The following is an 11,317-nucleotide window of genomic DNA, read 5'->3' on the forward strand; positions in this document are numbered from 1 at the left end:
TAAAAGTTTTGGTTTGGGGATTCTGTGATCAAACTCTAGTTTAGGTTCGAGATTAACCCGTATTAAAATCTCTTTAAGTTCTTGGTCATTCGGGTATAAAACTAAAATTAGGTTAGAGCTTAGCCCATGGTAAAAGCTTGGATAAGGTTCGAGATTATCTCAGTATTAAAATCTCCGAAGTTATTGGTTAGCCCATGTAAAACCAAGTTTTAAGGTTCGTGAGCTCAACCCGTGATAAAAGCTTGCAAGGTTAAGAACTTGAAGACTAACCGCTCCAACATTCTTGTTCGTGGAAAAAATACTAACCACTTCTATCTACTATACAGAAAGAAGACTAACCACTTCAATCTATTGTTTGGAAGAGAATACTCAAATTCCATATTTCGAAGTCTTGTATTGTTTGACTGGAGGTCAACCATTATTCCTTGTATAAAGGGTTCGTGAGTATATCCTATTAAAATCTCTTAAGTTTATTAGAAACTCTCAAGATCAATTCTTGGGCGGGGAGTATGTCCTTTTGTTTTAACCGAACCTCTATAATTCTTGGTGTTCTTCTTTTCCCCATCCTTTTAAATTCAACATTTTATTTCCATTGCTTAGTATTCAAAAATGTGTTTAAAATATGATTTTATTTCCATTTTTTTTCAAAACTAAGTTTCTCTAATTCATATATTTCACCCCCTATTGTGAGTGAAGTCTCGAGTCCAACAAGTGACATCAGAGTCTGACTCCTATTTAAGGACTAATCGTATCAGGAGGAAGATGACTTCCGACAAGATATATTTTCTAAACAAACAACCACTCTTCAAAAACAGTAGATTTGATATTTGGCAAGCTAGGTTTAGCATGTTCTTACAAAGCATAAATCATGATTTTTTTTGGTAATAATAGTAAATGGTCCGGTTATCCCTACTCATCATGAAAATGATGAAGTAATAGATAAACCCTATTCCCTTTGGACCGAAGAGGAAAAGAAAAAATTTGAGATAGATTTCAAAACCAAGAATTTTATACTAATGCCTCTAGATGATATTAAAATTTATCATGTTCAGCATTGTAAAATCGCCAAGAAAATATAAGATGCTCTTGAAATGATATATGGAGTTGCCCCAAATATCGAATAAGGGAATATGAACATATGGGGCAAAGAAGATAAAGATACTACTCCTAAGTGCTTTTCAAAATTAAAATTTTTTGGGAACTAAGATGGAAATAGTATCACTAAAAAACATCTAAGTATTAAGAATTTGAAATTTAACCCAACTCTTAAATCAAAAGATGTGAGCCTTCATGAATTTCAGGAAAAATCAAGAAAGAAGGAAATTTTAAAGAAATTGAATGAATTAGTTCAATTTTTCAAAGATGAAGGAATACAAACTGAATAATTATCATCCTCATCATACTCATATCATACAACTCCTGTGCAATCCTTCGAAAGAACATACTTTGTAGTTGAACGATCCTCGGGAGACTCAACATCAAATGAAGGAGCCTCTTGATCAAGGAATGACAAAGAATAAGAAAAAATTTCTTCAATACTCGAACGAAGAAGAAGAGGAGATACATCAACCTCGGGAAGAAATACGAGAGAATCTTCTTCCAAGAAAGAAGATGAAATATGCTTAAAAGCAACCTACGAGGCATATACTATTCCAGATATCAAACCATCTTATGCACAAATATAGAATGAATGGTAAATTAGTGGAAGAAAATAACAAGCTAAGAGAATATACCCTAGGTATTAAGGAATCACTAATATTTGTTAAGGAAATAAATTATTATTTCGAAATATAAATAACTAAACTTAGAAACCCGAAAGAAGAATGTAAGCGGCGTAATTCCCTTATAAAAGAAATAACTAATTTACGTGAGACCTTAGAAAAGTTCACTCAAGGGAAAGAGAAGCTTGACCTAATTTTATCAAGTCAAAGATTCTCCATAGATAAGAATGATCTAGGATTTATAAAGCATAGAAAACCTAAGGAAGGCATGGATCATAAGAAATGTTCAGTCTATAAGTGCACACAGTGTAAAAGAATATGACACTTAGAACCATTTTGTTTTGATAAACTGAAAAGATCTAAAGGTAACAACCTTATATCTTCTGTATCTAATGCACTTGGGCCTAAGAAGATATGAGAATCAAAGGTGAAACCTTAATATTTTGCAAGTATGCTTTGCAGCTTGGAGTTTTAACAATTATTAGTAAAAGCTCTACAAAGAAATATTGTACTTCTAATATACAAATATTTATGAAGTCTTTGATCCAAGCATTAAAAATGATGGCAAATGTCAATCATTATGATCAAGGCAAAGTATTTGAGAATATCTCAAAGTTTATGATCCTTAGTGATCAGTTTAATGGTTATGCCTGTAATGGACTTATTCATTGAACTCTTGGTGGTTCCCCCTTGCTATGATTGTACTGTTGATTGTAGGTCTAATTTAATGTACATGATATGACGTAAGCTCCTTTGGTCTACCACCATGCATCGAATGTTGTGCCAGTATATGGTGATTTAGAACATTGTTGACCAACTAGTCATCTAGAACGACATATGGTGCCTCTTGTTAGATGATGAGTTATCAAGAAGAAGACTTCCACAAGGGTATTCCCTCGAGAGAAAGCAACAAACCTTGTCAAATGTTAGTGGATCACCGACGATGATGAGAGACTTGATGGAATCACCTTTTTTGCCCTCGAGAGGTAAAGTTATAAGTAAACTTTCCCAACATACAAATGGTTGCTCGTTGATGCGAGTTATGATTGAGAGGTCACCCCATCGATTAAAGATTCTTATGGGTTTTTGACGAGGGATTCAAGAGGGGAGTTAGACTCACGTCTTCTTCGATCGTCACTGGAATTTTTCCTAAAAGAGTGAAATGAGAAGTGTTTCTACTAGTGAGTACCATCTTAGTGTGTGGTTAACCTACACAAGACCTCTGAAAACTTAACATGATCTTGTCAGCTGCACTTAGTTTTTTGTTATCAATAAAAAATATACTCTTTGATGTTAAACATAAACACTTGTATTTTTAGTAAAAAGCTAAAATATATTAAAAAGATGAAAATTTAAATTAAAATTAAAAAAACAAAAATCCAGAGATAAGAAACACTTGATCGTACTATGATTTAAATTCATTTTTCAAGTTTGAATCTCGTATTATAATGATAGTATATTGTTGACTTCATCATCTATTATCGATACTCCAATTAAGATCAATAACATTCTAGATATCAAATATGAAAAATCAATACTTCAATCTAGATCAATCGTAAGATTCTAGATATAAAGCATACAAGATTTATAAGGGTGTGTGTGAGGAAATCAATTTGATTAAACTTGTCATTGATAATGTTTGTATCAAAGACTAGATGCATAAAATAAAATAAGAAGGTTTAGATAGAATTTACACTATCTATGAATGTTAATAACATTTAGGTTGAGATTATAAAGAGACATGTTAAAGTGTTGGTAATAGTTCCTCTATTCTAATTGAGTGAGTGTGTAGGAAACCATTGGTGAGCTGTCCCCGCGGAAGACTAAGACAGCTTTCATCTGACCGTTTCTTCTTTTTAATGGTGAGATACGAAATCATCATCATGAATCATTAAATAATAACAATAAATTCCTCGATAAGTTAATTAAAAAAGAACAAAGACCAGTAACGGTTAGTTTCAATTTTAAACAAATAATATTGGGAAATTGCGTAAAACTTTTTGAAACTTTTAGCTTTTTCCACCATTTCAACATGTCTATTGACAGTTTCTGTCCCTACAGACTCTACCCCATCAACCAAGCTTAACCAAACGCTCTTCTTCTCGTTCTTCTATTTCATGTCACTCGTTAACCAAACCTCATTCTTTCTCTGAGCCATTTCTTCTTCATGGGTTGTTCTTTTTTCGCTTGCTTTGGTTCCTCTAAGCACAAAAAACTCACCCCCAATGTTCAAGTAAGTGTTTTCAGTTTTCAAAACCCTTTTAGTTTTGTTCATCAAAACATCTTCAAGAATCTCAAGATTTTCTATTTTTGTTTCTTTGATTTTATATATCAGATTTTTATTTCATTGTTTGCTTCCTAGGTTTTCTCAGCAGTTAAATAGAGCTAAGGTTTTGAATTTTTTTAACCCTATAACTTAATCTGTTGCAGGAAAATGGTAGTAGCGAGCCACATCAACAAAGTGTAGTAAAACCTTTACCTTTGCTTCAGGTTCAGGTTCAGGTTCACTCCCAAAGTGAAACCCTTGTTAGCCCTTCACTACAACAACTCCAGTAAGCATTGATTTTTATCTTCATTCATCCTTTCTATTTTTGGATGCTTCTTATTTTTATGAATCTCTTGTTTTTTTTGTGTGTGTGTTTAGGGATAAAACTGAAGAGGAACTAAGTGGTGGCTTTAAAAAGAAAGTGACTTTTGATTCCAATGTGAAAACATATGAATCTGTTTTGCCTGAGAAGGATGCTGAAGGTGTTTTGCCTGAGAAGGATGCTGAAGAAGGTGGAAAGGAAGAAAGTTCGGCTAAAGCAACTCAATCAAAGTCATTTTCTTCTGAAGATAGTTCTGTCACTTCAACTGGATCTTACCCTTCTAATCATAGGTACCAGAATTGCAGGGATAGTGATGAGGAAGATGAAGAAATTGATGACTGGGTTGATGATCTTAGTGATGAGGATGAGGATGATGGAGTTAGAGAAGAGTGTGATGAATTGGGTGTGGAGTTGGAAGAAGATGATATGGCTTATTCAAAGTCGAGGGTGATAGATGATGTTGATCATGTGTTTTCTGAGGAGGTGGAGAGTCCTATTCCTATTTGTGAAAAGGATGTGGAGGCTATTGGATTCAACCCTAATGCTAGAGACAGAAGTGGTTATGTTCATCCTGTGTTGAACCCGGTTGAAAATCTCTCTCAGTGGAAAGCTGTTAAGGCTAGAAGGAGACCAACATTAAGGCCTCAGAAAGAGAATTATGTTTGTTCCAACCCTGAATCACAGGTTGCATTTGGTGTTAAGGAAGTCTCAGAATCCGACACACCAAAGAAGTCGAACACGGAAATTGCAGTTGATGCTAGCCTTTCAAATTGGCTTGGTGCATCAGAGACTACACCGGTTAACAAGACTACTTTGCATGCTGGTGGTAGTTTTGGTACTCATGATAGGAGCAGCTCACATCAAGGATCAAATTCTGTGATGAGCCTCGAAGATAGGCCTATTTTAGGTGCTTTAACGGAGGAAGAGATTAAGCAATTCTCCGCCACCCCGTCCCCGAGAAAGTCTCCTTGTCATAGTCCAGATGATATGCCGATTATAGGAACAGTTGGGTCCTATTGGCATTTTGCTGAGGATTCTGGCTCAGCTTCGTCCTTTAAAGGAATTCCAAACACAACTAGCAAGTATAGAGAGGTAAAGACGAAGTGAAATAAGCTGTTAAATCATTAGTTTGAATGTGAGTTCTTATTTGGATTTAACCGGTTGTGCAGGATAGGAAGGTGAATTGGCACACAACTCCATTTGAGACAAGGCTAGAGAAAGCAATGAATAGAGATGATGTTAGTGAGTCATGTTAATTTCTGCTCCTTTGGGATAGGTGCTGGAAAAGCTGCTTCTACTTGTGTTCCCTGTGTAGCTTAGAAAAGTTTACAATGATGTTGCCTATGAGAATTATATTGTGTTTGGAGTGTATTTTTTAATTCTTTTGTATGGATGAGATGTGATGTAATGTGTGATTTGTTCTTGTAATATACTTGGCTTTAAAGGTACAATTATGGTATTTGGAAAGACCATATTTTGAGGTTATAGCTTGTCCCTTAGCTGTTTGGCAAGACCACATTTTGAGCTTATAGTTTGTAGTTTGTAGCTTGTGCCTTATTTTTCAGCCTATTTTCATTCTTATTATATCATATTATTCTAGGCCACATTAAGTTTCATATAACTCTTTTACTTCCTGTATTCATATTATACTATGTTACAAGACAATCTTTACTTTTAATATTTTAATTAACCCGATGATTCTTGCACCATAAATCATATTATGCTTCAATTATGACTAGAAATCATACCATCATATGTTACATAACAATCTTTACTTTTCAACTAAATGATGAATCATCATAAACTGTTTCGCTTTCTCATAAAGGTAAATACTCCAATGACACAAAGATCTTCAGTTGAAATGAGAAGATCGCCACCCTCGCTTCTCTACGACCTCAACATTCTATCCCACATTGTGAAAGTACAGGACCTGTTTTCTTGGGCAAGAAAACATCAATTCGAACCCAAATCATCGAGAAAATCAATGCTAGAAGTGTTGCCCACAGAACTACTATGATAGGAGTTCTGTTTTGCCTTCCCATCAGACCTTTGAGGAAAGGATACAAGTGAACAATAACCCAGAAAGAGAAAAAGACCTTCCCGAATAAAAGTCCCCATGAGTTATAGCCACTGTTAATAGCTTCAGAGACTCCAGCCACAATTCCAACCATATTCAAAATTACAATACTTGTTGGTGGGATGAGGAGTGTGGTCCACTTGAAGACATGGAGCTGTCCGAATGCAGCATTGTCTGCTGATTTCGTTCTCACGGTGAAATTAGTGTCTAGTCCTGCAACTTTAAGGAGGCCTTGAAACACTGCAAAAAGGTGTGCAGAAACACCTCCAATGACCCAGAATTGCTCGTTGCGCCACCAGTCCTGAATGTTAACCTTACTCCAACGAAGCTCTAGCACACAAGTTAGAATGATGGAAATAAATAGAGCCATCAACCAAATGCTTGCAAGACTTGTTAGCTGCACAAAAGATAACTTTTGTTATTAGACATGAATCTAATATCCTCATTGTCGTTTTCCTATCGTAAATTTACTCTGATGAACTTACAGTGGGGAGGATGAATTTTCCGGTCAGAAGACAGATAGCCGGAATCATGCAGTATACCAAAAGAGGGATGGAAGAGAACGGATAAACGACGTGGTTCGTGTAAGCGAGCCTTTGAAGCCATTTAAGTTTTCCACTATAGCCATACCACAATGGACAATAACCACTAAAGAAAATCTCAGTTGAACCTGAAGCCCATTTCAGAACTTGATGTAATCTGTCTGATAGGTTTATAGGAGCAGATCCTTTAAAAGCCGCTCTTTCCGGCATGCAGTAAACTGACTTCCATCCTCTGCAATGCATGTTAAACCCTGTCAAGATGTCTTCTGTGGTTGAACCATAAAGCCACCCTATCTGCAAAGAAAGGATGAAAGACACTTTGGTCAACAATCATGAAATGTATATTCTTGTTGTATAATTGTATTGTTCGATTACCTCTTTGCCCCATTCAGTTTTCTCTTCATAGCCAATACTTATAACATGAATAGCTTCTTTCACCAGTATTTGCGTATTAGTGCCTTTTGGAAGTCCACCATCTTCCATCAAGGCAGAAGCAATGAAAACTGGCGACTCTCCGAACTTTTTCTCAAAAACTTTGAGGGACATGAAGGACGATTTCTCTTGTTCATCACTGTCTTCAAAAACATCATCAATCTCTTCAAAGTCAAGTTCTGACCGAGAGTCATCAGAACAACAGCAGCAGCATGAAAAGCCCGTCTTCTGCCTTTTTTCGGTTGGTGGCTTATAGCCATATAATGCTTGTCTGTTGAACACACATCCAGTGCCAACATAAACTGGACCTTGAATTCCATCAAGGCATTTCATGTTGATCTACAAACAAGGAAAAAAAAATTCAAGGCAAGAGTTAAATGTCAGTTAATTAGATTGGAACTTGCATTGGAGTTTAGGAAAATATCCCTTACATCATAGAACACACTGTTGTGATTAGCATATCGATCACTGTCGTCGATGCCATCAAACCTTCGTGGAAATTGGACATAAGCTGTCTTTTTTCCAAGTAGAGGGTCCATGAGGAAGCACATTGCTTCCCTAATAGCCTTGCTATTATTGATGTATTGATCACAATCCAAATTCAACACAAAAGGTGCATTGCTAAGCACAGCAGAAACTCGAAGCTGTTGAGGAAATGAAGCATTGCAAGAGTTATACTAAATAAACAGTTTTTATAATATCAAGTTTTTGTAACTAAATGGAATAAAACTATATACTAGAAGTTTAAACTACTTACCAGAGAATTCATTGCTCCAGCTTTGTTATGGTGTTGATAACCAGAACATTTCTCGCGCGAAACATACACAAGCCGTGGCAGTGACTTGCCTTCAATGTCTACAGCACCAGCACTTCCCAGACACACCTACAAACACAAATGACATGTTTGGACTGACTTACTTAAGTTGATATACTGACATAAGCACTTGTTAAACTATTTGGGAGAGCTTATGAAAATAGCTTATCACATGTCCTAAGTTGTTTTCGGTTAATGAAATTAGCAAACCTGAATCATTCCTGGATGATTGTCAGTGTTATTCCCAGGCCATGGAGTACCATCTTGCAGCACCCACCCCTCTTCTGGTTTTTTCTGAGACTCTGCAACAAGTACATTAATTCTCACCTTGAATTCTTCATATTCTCTCTGCATAATTGCAAAGGAAAATACCTTAAGCCTCACATGGAAAAATAGAACAACATCAATATGAAAAAATAATTTATATTAAAAAAAAACATATTTGATTGCTTATCTATGTAGTATCTACCTTCATAGCCCTGCGGTCCTTTACAAATGTCGGATGTACCTTGTCTTTCAAGTAATCAACTTTCTGAGAAAAATAAGACTCGGGAGCTCTTGGCTCGATGTTATACTTTTTACAAAACGGAATCCATATTCTTGCAAACTGAGAAGTTTGTGACAAAGTATCAAAGAGAAGCATGGAAGCACTGTCATCGGAGACGTAGCAGCTAACTTTGTCAACGGGATAATCAACAGACAAGATTGATAGAACAGTGTTTGCTGTTATTATCGGTGGTTCCTTCAAAGGGTCTGCAGTGGTAACAAAGACATCAACTGCGGCTAAAAGGTTCGGCTCCCCTTCGCGCTCGAACCTCATGGACAAGCGCTCCAAGTAAGTTTCGCGAGTCATTGGGAACCACTTGGGGAATTGGTCTACTACCCAAGACAAAGAGAGCCATATTTCGCAAATCACGGAGATTATCCATAAGGCAAATGCATCATGCACAGGAGTTGTGATGCGGAAGTGGAAGAAGAAAACTAGGACGACGAGACGCATGACTATGACTATGCGGTATGGATTGATTAGGCTCGAAGCAATTGGTACTTTGCGACATAATGGTTGCCTCGACTCAGCCAAACTACAAGATCATGAGAATAGAATTAAAGAAACACATAAAGTAAGAAAATGCATTCTAATTTACATAAAGTAGTAGCATTGAATCAATGATAGAGTATTTGAGAGAAAACAAGTTACAGGAATTCATCCTCTCCTATGTCATTGCTCATTAGACTTCTCTTTTCTTGATTTCCTTTCCCTTTCTCTTCATTATAGTTGAATGGTTTCTGCTCTTCAAAATCCTTACTAGCTACTACAAAACAGCTCAGAAAATCATGCAAAAATTATTTCAATATCAGAAAGCTCCAGAAGGAGAAACCATTGTGTGAAAACATAACAAACAACTTTATTTTTCATTCCAAAATTAAGTTAACAGAAAAAAATGCCCATTGCTCACCACTTCCAGCCAAAGAGAAAGCACGATCATTATGTTTCCTTTGCTGTTGAATATTGCAGTCTCCATTTTCCTGGAAAAGACACAGCACAACATCAAACAAAGCCTTCATCTCATATTCATTATTCTCATGTTCAAGTTGCAGTTATAAAAGTTTTATGTAACAGAAACAATTAAAGTAAAGTGTAAGAAGAAGAAGAAGAAGAAGCATGGTGAATACCTCATCTGAGTCATCAAAGACTGAGAAACGGTATCCATTTCGGGAGTGAGAACCAGTGGTTAAAGCTTTTGAGGCCATAGCAGAAAGAGAAGGTTGTGGAGCTGAAGATTGTAGAGAGAGGAAGTGAGGGAGGGTGTTATTATAAGAAGGAAAGAGAATCAAATGCATGAACGTAGTAATATCAAAGTAACCATCAAAATATTTTGGCACATTAATGAGAGTTGAGAGGTCATAGATTTGAGTTGAAATGTATGGGATGATTGCTTTGCCAATGCTACTTTGGTTTTTCTGCATAATATGCATGCATGCATGTATGTTGAAAGCTGATGCATATATGCATATTGTTTGTTAATGTTGTATTGGATTAGTACTTGATGGAAATTAACATCACTGTCAATTTTAAGTTGGCACATTATAATTTTGGTATCTTTTATTGTTAACTTCTTTTTCTGTGGGTTGTTAACATATCAAAAGGAAAGTGAACAAATCTATTTACGTCCTTTTCGTTTTCTTTTCGGCAATTTTCTGAAAATCCACTTCACTTGCATTGATAACTTGTTAAGCATAAAAAGTTAATTAGAGCATGTTTGTTCTTGTTAGTGCCAATAATTAAAAGTGGCTACCTTTTAACTATTTCATTTTATATAGTTTTCGTTAAATGTTTCCCTAATTGAACTAGAATTATCGGTAAATTAATGAGGTGAAATCTGGATGTGGTGATGTGGAGGATGGTAAGGTTAACACTCAAAACTCAATTCAGTGTGTGAACAAAAAGGAATGGAGTGAATTATGGTCATAATCATATCTTAGACCGCACACGTGATGATTTATATATGACACATGATAATTAAGCTTATATCATATTGGGCTTATGGCCGAACAAGAACAGTTATCCCCAAGACTTATCGTGGTATAACATACGAGAATCCTTTTAGAAACCAGGGCCGGATCCTCTATGTCGGGATCTTTACATGGTGAAATGAAAGAGATCCATATAATATGAATAATGCTAGTCTCATCATTGAGACGTCTCAAAGAATTTCCTCACACATGACCCTAGGTTCGTAGGCTAGGGTGTGGTGCTCGAGTTCACTCAAGTGTCGTTGTATTTTTAAGGTGAGATCTGACTATTGCTTTTCATCTTCCCATTTTCTTTCATTCTGGTCGTTGATTTAAACATCTTACTTTACTATATAAAGATTATTTTGGTCGTTTAAACGATTTTTATACCTTCTTGCAAACTGAGACTTACCTTTCTCTCTATAAGCCCTTTCCTCCTTCCTTGAGCTCTGTTGACCTTTGATTCCACCATCTTCTTTTTCTATCTGGGTTACGCGTTTCCTAATTCACTATCATCTCCAAATTTTTTTTTTCCTTTAACTTAACTGTTTCCTCACTTCACCCCCTTTCATGTACCAGTTATCATCCTCCTCCTTGCAATTTGTTATTTTTTATTTCTTTATTCTTAT

The 11,317-nt window shown here is 35.9% G+C and overlaps 2 protein-coding genes across 2 annotated transcripts; one reads left to right on the forward strand and one right to left on the reverse strand.

The window, feature by feature from the left end:
- The first annotated feature begins 3,671 nt into the window (after positions 1-3,671).
- LOC127098235 (protein JASON) lies at positions 3,672-5,794 on the forward strand. The gene is made up of 4 exons (XM_051036773.1): positions 3,672-3,954; positions 4,152-4,273; positions 4,366-5,401; positions 5,479-5,794. The coding sequence occupies exons 1-4, from the start codon at positions 3,889-3,891 to the stop codon at positions 5,563-5,565; spliced, it is 1,311 nt and encodes a 436-aa protein (XP_050892730.1). The 5' UTR covers positions 3,672-3,888; the 3' UTR covers positions 5,566-5,794.
- A 214-nt stretch (positions 5,795-6,008) lies between these two features.
- Positions 6,009-10,158, reverse strand: LOC127098234 (cellulose synthase A catalytic subunit 4 [UDP-forming]). Its single transcript, XM_051036772.1, has 10 exons — positions 9,849-10,158; positions 9,632-9,701; positions 9,373-9,487; positions 8,644-9,256; positions 8,385-8,522; positions 8,118-8,243; positions 7,792-8,004; positions 7,304-7,699; positions 6,872-7,222; positions 6,009-6,783 (listed from the first exon to the last, which is right to left on the reverse strand). Exons 1-10 carry the CDS (start codon positions 10,149-10,151, stop codon positions 6,205-6,207), a joined length of 2,904 nt encoding a protein of 967 aa, XP_050892729.1. The 5' UTR covers positions 10,152-10,158; the 3' UTR covers positions 6,009-6,204.
- Positions 10,159-11,317: the final 1,159 nt, after the last annotated feature.

The sequence above is a fragment of the Lathyrus oleraceus genome, chromosome 6 (genome assembly GCF_024323335.1).
Source record: "Lathyrus oleraceus cultivar Zhongwan6 chromosome 6, CAAS_Psat_ZW6_1.0, whole genome shotgun sequence".
Taxonomy (NCBI): Eukaryota; Viridiplantae; Streptophyta; class Magnoliopsida; order Fabales; family Fabaceae; genus Lathyrus; species Lathyrus oleraceus.